Below are 21,196 nucleotides of genomic sequence, written 5' to 3'. Positions count from 1 at the left end.
GGCTTATTGCTGTCTGTGTCACTGTATTACTCTTGCTGTGGTCCCACCAGGTGCTCAGCACCTAATAAATATGTATTGAACAGCTTACTCGCTCACTGTTATCCATGCACTACCACTCTTGGCTCTCTTTTAGGCCCACAAGCTGGTGTGGATGAATGGGTTTGGACTGCTGGGCCTTGGTTCCACTGTTTTAATATTGTGTCACTTTAAAATCGAAGTAACAGAAGGAGAGTAATATGTAGCCCGAGGCGACGAACCACCTCCTCTTTTCAAAATAGTCCTAAATTACACATCAGCTACAGCATCTGAATGAGCTTCACTAAAACGCTTTAACAAACCTGATAGACATTTGAGCTTGTACTGTGACTCCCTCTGCTGGCTGAGATGTACAGTCGCTACCTTTATAAACAGTTGACCCATAATAAGATTTCAGTTTGAGGAAATTGTATTGATCTCACATGAAACATTCAGTGAAATACATTTATACACAAGAGGACATTACGTCTAAAATGCCTGATCTTTATTTAATGAGTTTCCAACAAAGTTCAAAGCATATTTATATTATTCTGTTGCAACTAATATGTTAATGACAAAATGCAGATAAATCCTTAAAAAACCTTGCTCATCAACTGATCAGTTTACTGTCAACATTTTCACAAATAGGAAAAAGTAAAACAGCCAAACAAAAGCGTAGCAATCTAAGTTTAAATTCGTTCCCTGACTTAAAAATAGAACTTCATATGTCAAAAGACAACATTCAAAATATGTACTGTGTATTTGACAACTGCACTTAAAGTGTACTTTGGATACAAACAAAAATCTTAAATAAAGGCAAAGCGAGATTTCCCTAGCAAAGCTGATCCGAAGTATTTAAACATTAGCCACACCTAAAGAGAAGCACTATGCAGACGGAAATCTTCACCTTGTATAAATTACCTTATATTTCAAAAATCTTGTGAGCTCCTCCCACAGTATCACACCACTAACATGTTAGCAGGGGGAGGCTTTAGTGGAATCTGGCCGAGAGTGAATCTCTTAGCCTTGAACTGATTCAGTTCTTCTTGAGTCAGTTTGCTCTCAGGTGAAAACAGGCTATCTGATGCCTCTGCAGCAGAGCCGGCTCCTGCCGCCGATGCAGCAGCAGTTGCCCCAAATCCTCCACTCGTCTGTCCAAAAGTACTGCTGCTTCCTGCTGCGACGCTCCCAAATCCTCCTCCAGCGTTTGCTGTAGAGGAGAAGCTGAACCCAGAGGCTGATCCAAATCCTGAAGTGGCTGCTGGTTTGTCGGTGGTCGCAGCTCCAAAGGAGAAAGTTGAAGCAGAGGGCACAGAGGAGGATGCAGACGAGCCGCCAAACCCAGAGGGAGGGTCTGGAGAAGGTCCTAAGTTACTGCCAAAACCTGATGAGGATGATGATGGTGCTGCTGAGGACCCAAATCCAAAGGTGTAACTGCTGGCCTGGGCTGGGGCTCCAAAGCCTGTGTGGTCAGAAACATTTAGAATTAACACAGAGAAATGGATCACATGAAAGCGATTCCCTGATCAGCATCTTTTCACAGGATAATAAAAGCATTCTGTTCTGTCAATCTAACGTAAATTTAGATGATTGTAAAATTACATTTTGGCTAAATTTAAAAAATAAATGAATGATGTGGAATCATCTGCTCAACCCCTGTATTCCTGAGACATGAGGGCTACTTTCAAGTATCTGTCTTTTAAAAACTTTTAAAAATGACAAATTAGACTATTTTCTAATATGGCGATCTATCACTTTACCCCTTACTGTTACCATGAAGCAATACTACCTCAATCCTCACCTTTGCTTCCGAAACTGGATGAAGAAGATCCAAACCCAGTCCCTGTTGTGGAACCAAAGCCACTTGAAGATGTCTGAGGTGCTGCACCATTTAATTCTGCAAGCTGAAAAGAAAAGAAATCCAGCGTACATCAAAACTTGCTCACTGAATCACACACTTAAAAATGTGAAAACTTAAAAATGTGTTTGTGTCTCACCAATGCTGCACGAGTGGCTGGACTCATAATCTTCAGTTCCTGGACTCGGTTTTTCCACTGGCTGAGCAACTGATTGACACCATTGAGCTAAACATAGAAAACAGGAGTAGGCTGTTGCATATTATTAAATGCCTAATTTTTTTTGTTAAACATTTTGACAAGCAGGGTACTAACTAAATCAAGATTATTTGACAAAAGCATTAAGATAACGAAAATGAAGACAAAAAAGTCAAAAACAGGACTTTTCAGAAATGCACAGAACAAAGAACCCTCTTGACTTTATTACTGATATCAGTGGTACTACTCATACATAGCTCTGCAGCTCTCCTGAAGCTCTTGTGGAGTAGTATTCTAGCCTGAGCTCCTCTGGTGAAAGATCAGTGAAACCTGTAGATAAGAAATACAAAACATGCTCAGGTCTAGTGTCTTGGTTTTTACAACTAGTGCTGTGACTAGAAATAAAAATAGTATATCAAGTAAGTAAATGTGGATCCAATACAGACCAGACAGAGATGTCTTGAAGCTAGAATAACAGGAGAAGCCCCACTGCCCTGAACTCTCCCAACTGTCCATGTCCATCTGAATGATCTCCCTGAGTGACAATGAATCATACACATGACCTATGCTTGCTTATGACATCTAAGAATGTATTTTATAGCTAAACTATGTCAAAAAATAACCCAAACAAGCATACTCACAGTTTTTTGTCATCATCTTCATCGCCAGCTGCTGCTGCTCCTCCACCTGCTCCTCCTCCTCCCCTTCCTCCTCTGTCAAAGGTGTTGGAGGTGCCAAGTGCTGAATATTTGTTTTGATTAGAAAAACTGAATTCGGAGCTCTTGACATTATCTCGTCTCCCTCCACCGCCTCCTCTACCCCAATCACTTCCTCCTCCTCCTCCTCCTCTGCCCCAGTCACTTCCTCCTCCTCCTCCTCCTCCTCCTCTGCCCCAGTCACTTCCTCCTCCTCCTCCACCTCCTCTGCCCCAGTCACTCCCTCCACCTCCTCCTCGGCCCCAGTCGGCTCCTCCACCTCCTCCACGACCCCAGTCATCACTTCCATGAGAGGAGAAGGATGAAGGTTGGATATAGGCTCCTTTTTGCTGGGAAGGATTCACCCAAACTCTGTTTCCAAACCCTGGAACCAACATGCAAACCAACACCAGTCAAATTTGGGGGAAAAAAAGGGTGATATTAAACTAACAGTCACACTTCATCTCCTGATGTACCTGTATTGTCACTATATACAACACATATCACATGGCATCACTGTCCATCATAAAAAACAGATACATTGTCAGTTTCTCCCTTTCATCAGGAAGATAAAAGCATTTTGTGTGTGAGTGTCAAGCGTTTCCATATCAGAAGAGACAGGTTGAGAATAGAGAACTCTGTATGTTATCAAAATTCCATTTAAAATGCTTTTTTGATGGGGCATATATAAATAAAAGTGACGTCACCTCAGTGTACCACTTGCAGAAATTCTATATTTTAGTAGCATAACATTATTTTCTTTTGGCTACCCTGTAATACATGTTTTGTTTTTGGTTTTCTTTTTTTCATTATCATTGAAATTTGGCTAGAATGAGCACAAATAAAATGAATTTTGAATGAATGAATGCTAGTGGGGGGAACAGAACACAAGTGCAATATAAATTTGTTTTTTTTTTTCTTAAAAAGGTTAACTTTGAGAAAGTACTTTGAGGATGATAATGCCATATTCAACAGTGGAAACCTGCTTTTAAGAAAGGAACTCAAATCTTATTTAATATACCCCCAGTGAAGTTAAATTTGTGGATCCAAAACACTGCTCAGTAAAACAAGTTTTGTCAGTCATCTACAAAATTTGCTCTGATTATTATTACTTATTCATTGGAGATATTGAGCTATGGGACTATTTGGGTAGACTGTTTTTCCTCACCAGCACTATTTAAAGGGTCAGGCACCCAAATTACAGTTAAATAATATTACAATGAGTGTTAATAATGTCTAGCACACACAGTCTTGGCAAATCTGGTCTAGCTCAGTGGTTCTCAAACATTTTTGTCGCATGGCACATTGTTACCTATGATTACACTTGTAATTCAGCATAACTCAGAATCATCCAAAGACAAACAGACAATCACTAGTTAGCCTACACTCACTGTCATATGGATATGGATCATGGACTAGACAGAAAGAAACTGGGAAAACCTGACTTTGCACAGTGTCTCACATCAAATTACTCTTTAAAAACTTGAGAATTGTGCAGCTCAGGGATTAAAATCCACTGACGTTTTCAAGATCCTAGCAACGTTTGTGCAGATATCTTACATTTTTCTCTTATTTCTGACCATTTGATAAAGTCACATGTCTATTATGCCTGATAAAATGAGACCCCAGCTAACAAAGCTGGCTGAAGTGCTGTTTGTATTCCAAGTCTTCGCTGGTGGTTTTCCTTTGGAGCTGGCTAAAACCTGTTTGGGTAGCGCAAACATTCCTCTAAGCTAGGTTATGTTAGCTCAGCAACCGCTAAGGCTAAACTTCCCTTAAAAATCCAGCGTTCTAACAGTAAATGAGTGAGAGAGGAAGCTAACTGCTGCCTGGTAGGAAAGTTTTCAGCTAAAGTCCTTCACCTCCTCCTCCTCTGGACTGCTGTTGACCGGAGGAGCGGTTGTCGTATCCTCCTCCTCCTCCTCCTCCTCTGTTCCCTCCTCTTGGGTGTTCATTCCAACATTTTTCTCCGTAACGACATCGTCCCTGAAGGAAGAAGTTGCAAACCGGCATTTTGTCACCCGGTCAGCGTCGGAACCACCGTAACGGTTCTTCTCTGGCCTCGCGCTCACAATTGTTTTCGCAGTGAGCTGGAGCTGATGTCGCACGACGATGACGTAATCGCGTCAGTATCCAGACCTCAGCGACCCCACGTGGGCAGTTTGACGCACAAGACACCGAAGACGTTCGTTCAGCGTTTGCTACAGTCACTACAACGAATTCAGACATCAGATTACACGCTGTTAAATGTGTTAAATGTCCTACTTCATTCCACAGAGGATGTATAATGTGCCAATATATCTGCTCCATAGCTGGCCACTGGTGCCTGCACAGTTTTCACAGATGTTCCCTGATTGAATCAATAAATCTCTCAGTGTGACACACAAAATCCATAAGTCATAATTGCATTTTGCTGCTGAAGTACTTTATATAATTCTAACTGAATCCTATGTCACAGGATTAGACTTTCACAATAAAATAACATAGCTGTGTTGGACCTCATGGTTCAGCTGTGTAACTTGTGATTTAACTCCGAGGTGTTTGTGGACCTCTCTTTTAAATTCTTAATAACATTTTCAAGAACCGAAAAAAAAAATCCATAAATTACTTCTCTCCTTTGAGTTGTTTATATAAACTCAATGATGAGTTAAGCTTTAAATTCTCATACAATCTTGCTAATTTAACTATGGTTGTGTGTCCACAAATAAAAAAAAACTAGTTATGGTCGGAGGAGGGTGCATGTAATGTTTGCACGCTGTCACACAAATACGACATAAGAACATTGCCACAATCATTAATACACAAAGTGTTGCTGTACTCCTGGAAAAGAAGCCAGTGACCCCCAGTGAAGCTGAAGACGAGACTATGAGTGATCATAGCCAATGCAGAGGTGTGATTGGTGACTATATTTCCATAGAGTAACTTGTTACAGTATTTCATTTAGAACTCACTTGGGCAACCTGAGGTTTGTTTTTTTTAGAGCGATCACATTGGACACTGAGGATTTTATTAAACTACTAGTAGCTGTAGATATCTACTGCCCAACAATGTGGTTGATGCCATTTCTAATTATAAAAATAAGCTTCATCTACAATTTACCATTTGTTAATTGTCTAATATTGAGCTGGGTATTGTCAACAGAATTTACTATTTATTTAAACATATACAGAAGACCTTTATCACATAGTTACACTGCACATTTTGTATTACAACTTCAGGCAGCTCTCTATTTTCTCACCTTACACAGTGTGTGATTCCATCCCTGAATGTCTCCAAACATTTCTAGCAGCGTCAAAAATCAATCACATTTTTTTCCAAATATCAACTAATCTTTAAATACACAGCAAATTTGAGACATTTGGGGCCATTGAGATAGTTGCCCACTTTACTTTCTAGTTAGGTGGACCCAAAAAAAAGTGCTATCTGTATTAGTAATGACAGACAAAGGTGTGGTTTGTCCCACCCTAACAGGTGCAACTGACGGTTTGGAGGTATGAATTATTAAAGGTCTGTGAACACTGAGAAAAGGTCTAATCAGGTGTAAGAGGGTGTACAGTGAACATGTATGAACATAAAGTGTGACGTGCAAACATACCTATGTACACAGGAGTCTGGAATGCATGTTAAACATTTAGAAAGCAGCTCATAGTAGGCCCTATACGAGGCACTTGTCATGAACTTTAACATGACTTTCAGCAAAATCAAAGCACTGACTGCACTGGAGTATTGTAAATCAGTGACTAGCGGTGTCCTCCTTCCCTGGTGTCCTGGTTTGCACACCTGGATGAATTATTCTGACAGCCACCCACTGTATCCCACGTAGCACATGCATGATCACAGTTAGGATGACAATGTGAGACAAAAATGAAAGAGACTTTCAATAAAAAATACAAGTTTATTGTTTATAGTTTTTCAACACAGTAAAATATCTTCAAGAAAGATGAATACAGCTTTTGCATCACGTTTCTTCATCTTTAGGGGACGCTGTTGATATAATATAAAAAGCCTTCTTTGTGTTTGCTGTAAGATAAAAAGCTTTGAAAAAAGGAATGACAGTAAACTACATGCATAGATTTTTTTCAAAATGGATAAAGTAAAGTGTCTTTTTCAACCAAAATAAATTAAAAAGTGGCATTAAAGCCATGGCAAAGGCAACTTCATAAATCCATATAGCTCATACAAACATACATAATCTACATATCAAAGGTCCATAGTGCTTTTTAACCTAAGGCAGCTTTTTTTTATTCAAAGGTAGAATCACAGGGAATGTTAAATATATATCTTTCTTTTGATTAGGAGGTGGAGCAGCATTAAAACACAGGGCCATTGTAAATAAATTCTGGCAAGAATAGGCATCTAACATAGTTTTCAACAAGTAAAAATGAATAAAGGTGGTTGGTTCCATGCACATTTAACATGCATTTGATTTTACATTTCTTTGCTATCTGTAAAACTTGAATTCAATAACATGTAAACATCTTTTGAGCATAAGAAATCAAAATTGCTTTTAGCTGTAGCTTCAGCAGAATGTTTTCACAGATGGTACTCACTGATAAATGAGACTAGTTATTATTTTTGAGCTAAAAAAAAATCAATAAACGGGAATAAGCACATTTCCACCATGTAGTAACAATTTGATTGATAGGTTCATGTAAGGTGGTGGAATAAGTGCTTGCAAATGACAAGAACAGAGCGAGTTAACAAAACAATGGACCATCATCAAATATATAATTTTTTTTATACAAAAATATTGAGTGTTTGGTTTAAATAAGAAAAATATATGTAGGAAAAATAATATAACACTACTCTCTACTGTAACAAATACTGAACAGTAATATAGAGATGTATAATATAAAGATGGTCTGCAACAAACGATAGTCAGCTTATACTCAATGAGCTTTAACAATAAAGAAAGAAATAGTGAGAATACATTCCATAAAAAAGGAAATGGAAGTGTACATGCAGACAGCGTTACAGCCCCTTGCACAGTAAGGACAATCCATGTATGCTGAGCCTGAGGACCAACGGGAGGACTCCTGCTTCACTGTCTGTCTCCATCCACAGCCGGTCGGTGTCCTTCTTCAGCGTCACACTGGTGGAGCTGAGCAGCTGCTTCGCCAGTTGGAAGGCCTGGTTGTCCTGCAGCGGGACGGGAAGAGACTGGACGGAGACTGGCTCGCTGTTCCCCTTCAACCTGCACAACTGGGGAAACACAGATGATGAGATTAATACAGATGCAAAGGTTTAAATCTTCCTTAGTCAGTCAGTTTTGAAATATGCTTAATGGATGATTTCATTTTTGTTTGTGAAATATGAAGCTATAGTCAGCAGCTGATTGCCAGTCTGGTTGAAGCTGCAGACTCCTGGGAGTCAAATGAATATTTCATTAAATGAATATGTTAAGGAATGAGCTTAAGGGGGTCTGGTAGCTCGAGTTTGGACAGAGCCAGGTTAGTTTGCATAGCTCTGGCTTGTTTGTATTTCTTAAACCAATCACAGTCGTTGTGAGCAGAGCTAAGCAGAGGATGCAGCTTCAATGTTCCCTCAAAACAGAGACAGTTGGAATTGTGGGGCGTTTTGCAAGCAGGGAGACGAGCACTTTGATTAAAATGGATAATCCACCACAAATAACTAGCCGGGCTGCCTTACTCCATAATCCAAATCCTCTGGGAAACTCTATGTTTTCAGTGTGGCAGATAGCTGCTCGGAGGTTGTTTCCTAACACACATATATAGCAGAAGGAAGGCTAAAGGCAACTGAATGGTGGCCTATACCCACATCCTACATCTGGTGAATCAGACTGGAACCAGCTAGCGGATTCCACCTTTATGCTAAGCTAACTGCCTCTTGACTGTAATACACAGACATAAGTGTGGCATCATTTTTCTCATGCAACTGTAAACAACATGTTTTGAAAAGTTGGGCGATCAAAGATTATCTGATCTTTATAACGGAAAATTTAACATTTCATTCAAGGCAATCAGTTGTTAACAATGTTCAATTTGTGTATAAACTATATGAGATTTCCACTATAGAAACTTAAGGTAAGCGTGAGATGGTGCAAATATTGACAGGAACATCCCAGAAATCGGCCCTTTCAGCCTTTTGGTTTTTACTGTAGGATCGAACAGTTACAACCGCGATGTTAACTCTGAGTGGACCAACACAGCAAAAATTTGTAGTTACTGGATTTAGCTTTTGTTCTACGAGCGTGCAGAAACTGTAACAATGGAGGTTTGTTCTGTTGGCATATATGCTGAATTTAATGTTGTTGATGGACCTAGTGGTTGATGGACAAAGCTGCTACTAGACAAGGACATCAAGAGGACAAATGGTACTCGTTGTACACTCAGTGTCATTATCGGGGCTGTTCAGAGGCATCTACCTGGCAGTAGGTACTATTTTCTAACCCCAAAACAGCCCTGAAAGAGGTTCTGCAGCCAGGAGACACTCACATGTCCTAAAATGGTCCTCCAATTCCTGCGGTGGAAAATGGTCTAATAATCAGTGTAAAGATGGATAGTGAATAAAATAAATCAACTAACCAGTGTGTCGAAGGCCTCCAGGAAATCAGGATGGCTTTCACTCAGAAGTCTCAGAGTTTCATCCGGCAGCTCTGTGAAAACAATAAACAGATGGCAGAAGAAAATTTAAATTTAATAAACAATTCCCAGAGTACCACCTTGTACTACTCAGAGCACTGTGTGGAAAATGTCTGTAGGAGTTTCCTCTCACCTTCCATGGCGCTGACCAACAGGCAAGCTGCTTTTAGGGGAGCAGAGTTGCCACACTGGCCGTTTTCAGTGTCACTGTCTGACCCAGGTTGTTCCAGGAGGGCCGACACTGATGCTCTCGGACTCTCCGGGAGTCCCTCTTCCTTGTCCACATCGAGCGTTTCTCTGCTGCACAGCTCTTCCAGCTAACAGAGTGAGAGAGAAAAGGGGAAATGAAAAAAAAAAGCAAAAACAATACAAGAGCATTTCATTCAGATTTTTGCCTCGGTATGAGGAAGAAATACACAGTGGTTTGGGGAAACAGACATAGATTTGTTGTGTTGTTGTCACCCACCACACCCTGCAGATACGACAGATCAGCTCTGTCCCTCAGAGTCTTTCGGAGCTTCTCGATGAAGGCGCGTCGAGTTGACTGCGGGAGCTCTGCCAGAGGAAGAAGGTCCATTTCCTGTGATCCTGCAAGAAAACCAGTAAATAGCGCTGCTTTTTAAATGACACATTAATATATCCAACAGACTGTTTGTATCAGACAACTCCATGCTTGTGTGTATTAGAGTTATTTTAGTCCCAGTGTGTGCTACTGAGTCCAACCACAAAATGTATAAAGTATGAATACAACAATCTTGTATTTGGAAGGAAAGGGAACCTTCTTCAGTTCCATCATTTCATTCGTGTTTCACTTCCTCATGATGCCTCCATAAACTTTTTTTTAATGTGTAACGTTACAACTGTATGAATGAACGGACACAAACCATTTTGAAGATTGATCGGAGGTGCTTTCATCGGAGCCTTGTGTCCATTGCGTTCGCCGTCCACCACGTGCAAGGAGTCCTCACACAAGAAGGGCGTGTCTGCTTCAAAGCCTCCGATTGTGCCAGGTTGTAGGCATATATCTGAAAACACACACAGCAGCATAGATAACTACACAGAGAAGGAAAAAAAAAGATGAACTAATTCTTTACTAGTGTGCTGAGTAAGGATATCTGCATAACTGTCAGCTCTGCTTCTCTATTCCAAGAAGTGGCAAAACACAAGGTGGAGCGCCTAAGCCTTTTTTTTCACAGTGTCTGAACCAAACGAGAGTGAAGATAATATTTCTGTGGTTACGCTTCACACAGAGACCAGCAAAGAGGCTGCTGTGCAAAAAAAGAATCCAGGTGAAGTGAAAGATGATGTTTTAGTCAGTTTACAACGAGTTAGAATTCAGTAGAAGTACTGCATCAAACCACCAGTTTAGTGAGAATAAACGTGTAAAAAAAAGAAGTGATATTTTCAACTGCTTTGCCCGTATTAATATCAAATTGTTCAAAAAAGTTAGAATTAAAGCCGTGTGTACAGTTTAACTGGTAACTTGGTTTGTGACACCTTAAAATTTGGCAAATTCTTAGCTACCTAACTTCTTAACTAGGTGATGGCATAATATTACAATATCATTTTAAAAAGCTATTCTGTTGTCATGAAAAATAACTAGTGAGAGAACTTTACTGATAAGGAGTATAGATAAACAATCCTCACAGCTGCCCTGTGGCTACATCCTGATTACAGGATAGTGGGAAAATTGCACTTCTAATTTAGAATAGAATAGAATAGAATAGAATGCCTTTATTGTCACTATACACATGTACATTTAATTTATTCCTGATAAGCCTTGTTCCACGATTGCATGCGGTGCAATCAGTTACAAACATGTTAAGGATTACATCAGGACATATTGTTGCCACTGACATAATCACTCATCTCCCCCTGAGCTACAGCAGAAACCTTGGGAAACCCACAATGTTTAGGATGATAAGTCATAACATGGCAGTGTTTCAAGGATTTGGTTGTACACATGGTCGACGAGGACAAGCCTGAATGGAGCTGAGATTTTGTCTCACTTTCAGCTCTTGATATTTGGTTTGCCTCATATAAACACATGCACACACCCACACATGCACACACTCACCGTACTCTCCATTTTTCTTAATCTCCAGTTCCAGGATGCTGTATGCAATAACTGTACCAGAGGGGATCTCCAAGGAAACATCAGAGTCCAGCTCAATGTTGTTGCTGTCCTTCACACACACCTGACAATACAAGTACACACACACACACATGGTTTGATTACAAGGGAGTCAGCTGATTTGAATTTCCTGGCTGGAAGCAATTTTACAGCAATAAACAAATACAAACAATCAGTGTTTTCACTTGAGAATGAGCCATAGAGCATTATAATGATAATGATAACAAACATATCTAATTAGAATGTCATAAACTCAAACTACAAACAGCAACAAACTAAACTTCAGGTCCTGTTTGGATTTTGTCAAAACACAGATTCTATTCAATATTGGTGAGCCTCATTAATCTGGTCTGTTCTGTGTAAAGTCTATGGATATTTCCGCTTGTAGCAAATTTGAAATTGTAGAACAAAGTGCACAAGAATGGTGTTTTGTGATTCCGGCAGCAAACTGTGTCTTTTGTGCCCATCATGATGTTTTTGGATCAGTATTGGTGCTTAGATTTGTAAACAGTCATGCCCACATTGCCTTAGACATCTTAAATTACACGTAGTACAAATCTGAAAGTATGCATTTCACACTTCTGCGATGCTGAAAGTATGACGACAATGTTACTAGGTCTGAATTAGTGAAAATGCCGTTGTGGTTTTTACCAAAAAAAAAGTGAGCAGGGTGCTAATTCAGACAGGAAGCCAAAGAAAAACAGAAATCATTTTTGAAGTGAAAAACTGGGTTAGAACTAATCTGTGACTATAAAGTGAATCTACCAAATGTACATCAATCTAAAGTGTAATAATGAACTTTAAACAGTTTTTTTTTAATATATGTCTTTAAAAAAAAAACAAACACAGACCTACCTTAACAGATTTCCCCAGCAGCCCCACCAGCCCGAGCACCCCCTGAAGCATGCACTGTTCCTTTTTGGTCTGGGTGACGGAGCAGGACTTGGTGGTGAGGATCCTTTCCTTCACCACTGCCAAAACATCAGCACGCTTCTGTAGCTGCTGCACCAGCACGTGGTCCATGTTCACTAACCTGATGTAAAGAGAAAGCTGAATGAATCAGCACAGACACTGAAGCACAAGACACTGATCCTGTAGAGTGTAAAATGACACCACTGATGTGGATGTCTTTGCACAGTCTGAGGTGTATTACATCATGTCTGACTACATTTCCTGAGTGTTTATCTTCTCAGCAATTAAGTCATCGACCTGTCACCATCTGCTGACCGGTTTCAATATGGAAACATTATCGAAAGGAATTATTCAATACCTGTTGTCAGAGTCATGTAGCAGCTTCTTCACATCCAGTTCTTCTTTCTTCAGTTTGCCAAAAGACGACTGGAGCTTGGAAATGCCCTGCCCCTTCAACTTGACATGGAGAGGGCCAGCTTCAGTGTCCAGCTCCGTAGACAGTGCATCTCCAAAACTCCCGTCATAGCTCAGGAAATCTTTCTCAGTCACTCCTGACAAAACATGCAGCGTTACTCAATACGTGGATGCGCGTTAGTAATGCTTCACGCACTGAAAAAGTGTAAAATTTAGCTAGCATGGAAATTAAAAATCATGTTCCTTTTTTTACAGCCTGTTTTTTTTTTCACACCGAAAGTCTTTAAGTGCACACCTACGTACCAGGTATGAGCACCTCGTCACCCTGCAACAAGTCGCTGAGGGTGAAGTCTGTCGGTTGGTACTTCGGTGTCTGCCAGAACCAGATGCGGTTGCGCTTGACGACGAGTGCCATTGGAGTCAGCTTGTGTGAGTCATTCACTCGAGACACGTGGATGAGGCTTCCTTCGGGGTCAATCTGATGGATGAAGTTGGCAGTGGCTTTGGAAAACATGGCGAAGCCTGCAGACAGCTGGAAGAGAAAGAAGTTTAAGGCTTCAATTTGGTCTGCTGAGAGCAAAGCAGAGAGCTCTGCTGTGCTGTTATTTAGCCACTAAGCCACAAAGGGTGATTTCCAGTTGGTTTCTCCCCCAGTTTTCCCCTTTCAATAAAGTTTATCTCAGCTTGAGAGGCACCAATAGACCCAGGGAAACCCTCGGTGGGTGTATGTGCATAATGTAACTTCAATGCTTTCTGTCTCCTGCAAACAGTATTTAGGGCACGAAGGAAGTCCCCTGCATGTTAACATAGGAGGGTGACTACACACACACACACACACACACACACACACACACCTCAGCTCACAAATTCTGCAGGATTATCTTTCAAAGTTTAAATATTTAAAGCGATCAGGCGTAAAGGGGATTTGTATGGTGATGGCTGGGAGGGAGAGAACGAACAGCAGAAAGTTGTATCACTGGCGGTATGAGGAATGCTGGAATTAAACAGAAGAGCATTGGCTGGAGGACAACGAAAGAGGCCACTTAGGAGAAGGGGAAAAATAAAACCAGAAGAGAGCTCCGGCCTCTGAAACATCTTCTCTGAGTAATATGCCAACTAGTTTCCCGTACAAGACAAACTCCCCTCGATTTGACATGGTTTCGTTGTTTCACCGCAGTCATGAGTCATGAATTGTAAATTATTAAGAGTTGTTGTAATGTCACCAGGGACCTTTCTCTGACTTCAAACTCAAATTCCTAAAGCTCAGATGGACTTTCTAAATATTTGATGCTGCTTTTGTTTAGTGTGATGAAAACCAAGGAAACAGAGGGGGGAGAAAAGGATGAGAGGACTAACTATTGAACATGACAGATCATGTGTTTGGACCAAACATATTGCACACGTGGCTAAAGTGGCACGCAGCACTAATTCGCAAGGTTTGAGGTATGTAAACTGATGCAAGCCTTGACTTCAGGAGAGTCATCATAAAGTAAACAGCCAACAGTGGAGCCACAAAATCTATGAAGACTTGGATTAAAATACTGGCCATGTTTACCTATAAAGATAAAGCAATGGGCTTTAAGTGGTTGAACATAATCAGTGTCATAAATAAACAGGGAAAGACAAAAAAAAAACCGTTTTGTTGTCGCCCCCACAACATTCCTGCAGTGCATACCACACACACACACACACACGGACACACACGTGTGCCAGTGCGCGTGTGTGTTTCCCGGCAGTCCACTTTTTCTGTTACCCTGCCTGGTTTGTTTTCAGTCCTCCTTAATTCAGTTATCAAACGTATCATTTAAAAAAAAAAAAAAAAAAAACCACCAGGAATTAAATTAGCAAAAGGAATTAACACAAAAAATTAAGAAAAAGTGGTCATTCTATTGCGCAGATCAACTGCGCAGTAGCCTCCAGGGCGCATGACTCGGATTATGAGAAAGTAAATGAAAGAAATGATGTTCTGAGGACGAAGTGAAGACTGAGAAGTTGAGAAGATGAAAACTGACCTTAAATTAGTGGATGAAGAGTCTCCAAGTTGACTGTTTCAGTGTACGATCAGCGCTCCTTATGCGTCCAGCTGTCACTCCTGGAATGCCACCGATGGTGCCATGCGTAAAAGTAGACCAAAGGTATCCAAAAATAATCCAGTGACGGTGCGCGTACAGAGTTATTGGAAAACACTTCTAATGCAGGAGAGGTGTGAAGCAAATCACTGACAGCAGCAGGGAGAGCTGAGGCTGAGTGGTGGGAGAAGCAACGACTCTACAGTATTTCACTTCACAGGCTAAACACCGCCTCTCCTCCCACATCTACTGGGTTAATCATGATCATATGCACGGACTGCCGTTTCTCTGTGTTTATGAAAGAGAGAGAGAGTTTCAGGACATGAGCAGACTTGCCTCTATGACTTTTTTCCCCCTTTTTTTGGGTGAAATTCATAATGGAAATGAGTGCAAAACATGCTTCATTGATTCATTTTTTCCATTTTTTATTTTGCAGCTGAACTTTCAAAAGGTGCAGGTTGGCACAAGTAGGCCAACAGCAAAGGTGATCTCTGTCACATCAGCAGACCACATCCGATGAGTCGAAAAACACCAGCGTTGAAAGCTGGTGAATGTGGGTTTCAGTGCTGTAAATGTTGTGAATGAAACCATACACTTCAAAATGAGACTGACTTTGTTTCAGTTCTGAGATGGGCATATGTCCCCATGTTCTGTGCACTGTAAAATAAAAAATATGGTGGTTCACATTTGAAGTGAAATGATACTGTCAGGAGTTACAATAATGCATGTATGTGAGAGTTGGGTGGGCGCACTTTAGTTTGTGACATGCTTGCCAGAGGTGATAAGTAGTAACTATGTAAAGGCTGACTGGGAGTTGCCTCCCAGATGTAGAGATATGCCTTCAGAGGTGTAGAGGCACCCAGACACCCAGACGTAAACAATCATCTAAGGCTGCTCTAACAGGCTGCTGAGGGCCCTCTGACCACTGAAGTATTCACAATCTCAATTTAAGTTTATATGATTTCAGAATACATTAATGGTACTATATCAGTAAGGTGTAAAAGCATCTAAAATGAAAGTCTTCATTATGCAGAATACTCCCCTTTCAGAAAGACAGCATTTTACTGCAACAACAACATTTTAATGTTGCAGCTTCTTGATTTGGGAACATTTTCAACAACTTTAAATACTGCAAAATACTACATGTAATATACCAAACATTATATTACATTAGATCATTTGTAGGTGAAATCATAGTCTGGAAAGTATCCAGGTACTAGCTCCATTCATTCCTTTTACTTATGATGTTGTGTCTTTTGTTTTAAAAAAAAAAAAAAAGTTTAAAATGCTTTTGAAAATGCAGATAACTAGTTTATTCACGCATTCACCTGCAGGAAGTTGAACAAGCTTTGAGATCGTAAGAGAAGAGCCACACTGCAAGATGGTGGCACAAACTTAATGCCACAGCGTAACCACAAGCCTTCTTCCTGCAAGATAGCAGTGCTAACCACAGAAGCACCTTGAAAATCATGAGCTTTGCTTTTATTGCCTTGTCTTCTGTAAGATCTTCTTCAGTGGACACCTGGCAGTCACTGTAGGAAAATGACGACTCCATGAAACAAAAAGACAGAATGAGAGGAAATTGTTGACCTTTTTACCCAGAACAGACGGACATTACTCAGTTTGGACTGCAGTAAGTCTAAATGGTGCAATGCCAGAACACGTTTTTAAATCATCCATTTTCTTTACCTGAGGAGAGCCATTCGACTGCATTATACACTGCCTTTTAAAGTCATTCTTTCATATTTGTAGTTTTGATTTTGTGAGAGTCAACTTGACCTTTCTGACTCTGAGTTGACCAAAGGCTTGGAGGTCATCCTGACCTGTTCCACTGACCGCCTTCGTGTCAGATGCCAGGCTTCTTCTCTTTGGTGAGGCCGCCGTTGATGGAGGCATAGCTGAGGTGAAGAATAGAAATAAAGCCGGATATGTTCCAGTTTTTTCACAAATTTCTCAGAAGAAGTTACTCACTTCCTCTTTACTTCTTCGAACTGACAACAACATACTCATTAATATTAATCTCTAAATTGGTTTGTTGTAATCACGTTCCCTTTAAGTTGCCAGTTAAGGAAGCGTAATCGCTTGTGTTTTTACAGTAATGTACTACTGCACCAAGTGTTACAAGAAGAGGAAGAGGAGTCGATGGTGTCAGTGATAAATTGGCCTCCAGTCAGGTCATTGGCAATGTGTGTGTTCACAGAGGGCTCCTACATCCCGCTCATCTTTGACATCTTGCTGCCCAGATGTCTGGTCCTTGCTGAACCTGGACATACTGCTACTGTTTTAGTTAACCACATTCAAAGGTGCTTCTGAAAAGGGCCTGACACTTTCTCCCCTCAGAGTAGATTCAGGGCAGTTCATATCGTGCTGGATGGAGAATCTCAGGTCCTGTTAACACGTGGCAAAAACGGTGATATTTTATTGCATGTGGGCCTTTGATCATATATGAAAACTCCGGCCAAAGTTGAGATTTGGAAAAACTCTGTCTATGCGTTTACATGTAGGCAGGAGGAGACAGAGTTTGTCACAGTATGCGATAAAAGCGTCATCAGTGTCATATATGTGCGACCCATGTTTACAGTTTGGCTACTGTGATAGAAATGGATGCTATTAAAGCAGTGCTTGTTTTTATGTTTCTGCAACGCTTTTGGCCCGTTTGCATTTACATTCAAACGACCCTCGCACCTGAAATAACAGGAAGTAAATCGTGCTATTTGTTGTTGTGTTTTTTTCCCAGGATTCTGATTGGCTAGCATGGCTTTATGCTTCTCGTTACACTGCCCCCTATAGGTTCGCCATGCTCATAGCAGCTCTTAATGACGTGTTGATGCGGGTTTGTGTAAACAACGATTTTTTTGAAAACGATCTTGTGTGAACAATGTTATTTTTGAAAACGTAGATCCACTTTTGTAAATACCCGGCTATATGTAAAGGTGGCCTCAGTCTCTCCAGAACAGTGTCAGTGTGGGTCTCTCTGCATGTTAAATCCAAGCAGCTCTCCCAGCTATCTGCATGTCCTCAACCTCTGCACTTGACAGACTTTTTTGGGGGGGGAATCCTATTACCTCCTGCACTGACTATAGGCACCAATGTCCTATCACACTTGAACTTGTTCTATGACACTTATCCAGACAGTTTTCTCCTGACTAGATCTGTACCCGTGTTGTATCTACTCTCAGATGTACGTCGCTGTGGATGAAAGCATCTTGTATTGAATTGTAAACCGATTCCTGAAGCTGTCGTATCCACCGTGGCTCTCTGGTGATTGTGGGAAAACATGTTTTTATTTAGAATTAAGCCAGTAATTTATTTTCAGTTCTTTGCAACATGAGATAATTGTTGCCACATGCCTGAACTTTTTTAGCGAAATCAGTTTCTGTCTATGGATCTATAAAAGTTTGTATTATTATTAATAACTCAAGATCATAAATGGCATTACATTCTAAAAATGACATGCTATGCTACAACTAGCAATGTACTGCTCAGGAATATAAAGAAGGCCCCTTTGTCAGTGCAGTCAGAGCAGCACCAGGACATCTGCCTGCTACAGTATCTGCAAAGCTCATGGCCACATAATGGACAAACTGTGTCCCTTTTTTGCAAACTAAAATCACATCATCATTGTTATTATGTTCATAGAGCCATTCATCTCATGCTACTTATCCATGCCCATGTTGCAGTAATACAATTAATTATATCATTAGAAGTGAACTGCTGAAAATATGTCAGTAATAAATAAAACTAGCACATAATATGTGGTTTTTGAATCATACTTCCATATCTGGGCCAGTGAACAGGTGTTTTGTTGCATTCTGTGGTATTAAACAGGTCAGTGACCCCTGCAGAAAGAAATGTATAAATTAGGAAACACAGATGTTGTTTTCTGTGTGTTCTGGGAAACTGAAAGGCTTCAACTGAGAAACTTGGCAACAGCTAAAAGTTAAAGCAGTTATGTTTCTAAAGTAAAGCATCAAAAGACAATATTACAGCGTGAAACTGGTCACTGAGGAGGCAAAACTAATATTGACGTGAAACTGCAGCTCCCCTCAAGTTTGGAAGTTTCATCTCATTGTTATCTACCAGCTAAAACTTTGCTGTTTTTTGGCAGCAAGGAAGCTTACAAAAGAACCTCACTGACCGCTAACTGCTCAGAACCAAACTGACAAGCTGATGAATATGGTATGGATATTTCCTCCTGGAGTTGACCGGGACCAAAAATCTAGGATAAAAAGAAGAGCTAAATTGGTCTTAACATCATCAGATGGACAGTAACATGACTTGAAATCAGGCTGCTCCATAAATGTGTAGATTAGCAACTGTTTGCCCACAAGTTTGCCATATCCTCACTAAAATCGATTATAGCAAAATCCAGTTTTTCATTGCATTTGAACATAAGTGTGTGTGTCTAGAAACCCACTAAATGTGAGAAAAGATCAACTTTTGATTTCTTTACTCCCTCAGTGGATCAGAAAGTGTGTCTCTGAACGCAGCATTCAGGTTCGCAGCCTGTTGCCATGTCACAGCAGGATAAGAACCGCCCCCCGATTGGCTCCTCCTCCTCTTCCTCCCCGGGTTCATCTCTGCCGCTCACTGAACAGAGGAGATGCAGAGAGACATTTGCCTGCAGCCTTGTTCCTGAAAGAAATATGGGCAGCAGCAGGAGCAGCTCAGTTGCATTTAAACCTACAGACACTGAAACATTTGGAAAAACCAGGGACATTACAGGCATGGTAGAATGAACACTGTGTACAGCACTTTGAGCTGAAATGGGAAATACACACTTTGGGAATATGTGAGACTTTCATTAAGCTGTTAAAAGGGGTGTAATACGGGACTTTTAAACTATATGTCAGTGGGCATAACATTTTTCTGCTGCCTCCAATTGGCCAGAAGAGGTACTGCAGGTTAAAATATTTTTGTACAGCATATGGCTTTTTAATATGCAACAATATACGATTTAAATAGCATGATTGATCATAATCTTAGCACTAACAAAATTAATATTTTATAAAAATGACTACTTTTCTTTCATCCCAAACTTGCACAACACAGCAAATGTCAGCTTTTTTGACCTCTACTAATTCTATATCTTGTCCTCTGCTAGATGAAACCTTCATACTCGGATGATGATGATTGTACAAATGTTGCAGATTAGGATAAAGACAAGTACATAAAGCGCAGTGCCTCTGACAAGGCCTTTATACCAAAGTCCTGCTTGTTTGGTGAGTTTTACTCAGAAACTTATATCCTTCTGATAAATGTATTTCTCTACAGGTACCACAGACAGGAGACGCTCTAGTGATCTGGTCACTCAAGGAAGTTTGAGATCCTATTGAATGAGATTCTCCCAGTGCAAAACAGGCATCATTTGGAGAAGCTGTTAAAAAGAGACTGGGGATCTTCTATGAGTGAATCTGAGGGCTTAAAGACAACATTTATAGATAATGATTACATTTGAAGTGAAGAAGTAAATTCTTCTATCTGAAATACAGTAGAACAAAAAGATACTACTTTACAATTTTACCTGAAGTACAGTTCACCACCATAACAACCAACATGAAGCAAAAAACAATCCAAAAAGTTTTATATTTGCCACTATAAACTATTTGTCAAGGTAATCTAATCCATTTCTATGCTTCTGTTTGCTGTGTTCAACATGTTTGTGGGCCAAAATGATTGCTTTGACACCGTTTCTGTTTATGTTACACTACAGTCCTAATGCGCTCATGCTGCAGTATCTTTCATGCATAATTGTTTCTGAGGGACGCTTGATGACCTATAAAGTGGTTGAAAGGGATTTACCATTTTGTAAAAGTGAATAAAACAAACTACTGGTGACTTATCTCTACAACACATACAACACAAAGTTTAACTGCCATAATTGTTATTAATGTTAAAAATGCATTTAATATGATTTGCATATTTGATTTTGTTAAGTAACTTTTTTTTTTAAATTTGTTAACCGTGCAAAGGAAGCACTTTCTGTTTAGTGTTGCAAGGGGGACATTTTTACCTGTGACACGTGTTTGCACACAAGGACTGAAAGGTGGCGTTTGCAAAGGCAACCCTTTTATGAGGAACATTTTTCTTTTTGGTCATTTTGTTGTTGTTTGTGACGTGAAGTGGACTCATTCCCTCTTGCGATGTATGTGCTAAATGTTTACAGCGTTTCCTTATCTTTAGTTTTAGTCTTGCTGCTAATGTGCATATGTATTGTATGTATTTGTGCATCTTTGACAATTCAACAGTGGGTTTATGTGAAGTTGAGTTGACGTGGCCATAAACCCGTCAGTGTTACCAG

At 40.3% G+C, this 21,196-nt stretch overlaps 2 protein-coding genes across 3 annotated transcripts; both read right to left on the bottom strand.

Moving 5' to 3' along the window:
• Positions 1 to 427: 427 nt before the first annotated feature.
• Positions 428 to 4,831, bottom strand: nup42 (nucleoporin 42). Its single transcript, XM_008301128.1, has 8 exons — positions 4,627 to 4,831; positions 3,023 to 3,149; positions 2,711 to 2,923; positions 2,516 to 2,604; positions 2,323 to 2,399; positions 2,013 to 2,099; positions 1,817 to 1,919; positions 428 to 1,477 (listed from the first exon to the last, which is right to left on the bottom strand). The coding sequence occupies exons 1-8, from the start codon at positions 4,775 to 4,777 to the stop codon at positions 975 to 977; spliced, it is 1,350 nt and encodes a 449-aa protein (XP_008299350.1). The 5' UTR covers positions 4,778 to 4,831; the 3' UTR covers positions 428 to 974.
• Positions 4,832 to 6,639: 1,808 nt separating this feature from the next.
• On the bottom strand, positions 6,640 to 15,108 carry LOC103371706 (non-syndromic hearing impairment protein 5 homolog). Of its 2 annotated transcripts, XM_008301124.1 has the most exons (10): positions 14,839 to 15,108; positions 13,130 to 13,358; positions 12,771 to 12,963; positions 12,356 to 12,533; positions 11,444 to 11,564; positions 10,251 to 10,391; positions 9,833 to 9,954; positions 9,500 to 9,683; positions 9,310 to 9,380; positions 6,640 to 7,966 (listed from the first exon to the last, which is right to left on the bottom strand). In XM_008301124.1, exons 2-10 carry the CDS (start codon positions 13,338 to 13,340, stop codon positions 7,736 to 7,738), a joined length of 1,452 nt encoding a protein of 483 aa, XP_008299346.1. In that variant the 5' UTR covers positions 13,341 to 13,358; positions 14,839 to 15,108; the 3' UTR covers positions 6,640 to 7,735. The 2 variants fall into 2 exon arrangements, with proteins under 2 accessions (XP_008299346.1, XP_008299347.1); XM_008301125.1 differs by lacking the exon at positions 6,640 to 7,966 and having other exon boundaries at positions 9,301 to 9,380.
• Positions 15,109 to 21,196: the final 6,088 nt, after the last annotated feature.

Source organism: Stegastes partitus, unplaced genomic scaffold (genome assembly GCF_000690725.1).
Source record: "Stegastes partitus isolate 25-593 unplaced genomic scaffold, Stegastes_partitus-1.0.2 Scaffold1631, whole genome shotgun sequence".
Classification (NCBI taxonomy): Eukaryota; Metazoa; Chordata; class Actinopteri; family Pomacentridae; genus Stegastes; species Stegastes partitus.
This window is presented reverse-complemented; position numbering and strand designations above follow the sequence as displayed.

What these genes read in the sequence shown, in the direction of transcription:
- nup42 (XM_008301128.1), bottom strand. Translation starts at nt 4,777, where the DNA reads ATGCCGGTTTGCAACTTCTTCCTTCAGGGACGATGTCGTTACGGAGAA. An exon ending in GAAGATGATGACAAAAAACT is followed by an intron (nt 2,605 to 2,710) that starts GTGAGTATGCTT and finishes ATTGTCACTCAG; the next exon opens with GGAGATCATTCAGATGGACA. An exon ending in CAGGAGAGCTGCAGAGCTAT is followed by an intron (nt 2,100 to 2,322) that starts GTATGAGTAGTA and finishes TTCTATGTTTAG; the next exon opens with CTCAATGGTGTCAATCAGTT.
- LOC103371706 (XM_008301124.1), bottom strand. Translation starts at nt 13,340, where the DNA reads ATGTTTTCCAAAGCCACTGCCAACTTCATCCATCAGATTGACCCCGAA. An exon ending in TGCTGGGGAAATCTGTTAAG is followed by an intron (nt 11,565 to 12,355) that starts GTAGGTCTGTGT and finishes TTGTATTGTCAG; the next exon opens with GTGTGTGTGAAGGACAGCAA. An exon ending in TCCGATCAATCTTCAAAATG is followed by an intron (nt 9,955 to 10,250) that starts GTTTGTGTCCGT and finishes GTTTTCTTGCAG; the next exon opens with GATCACAGGAAATGGACCTT.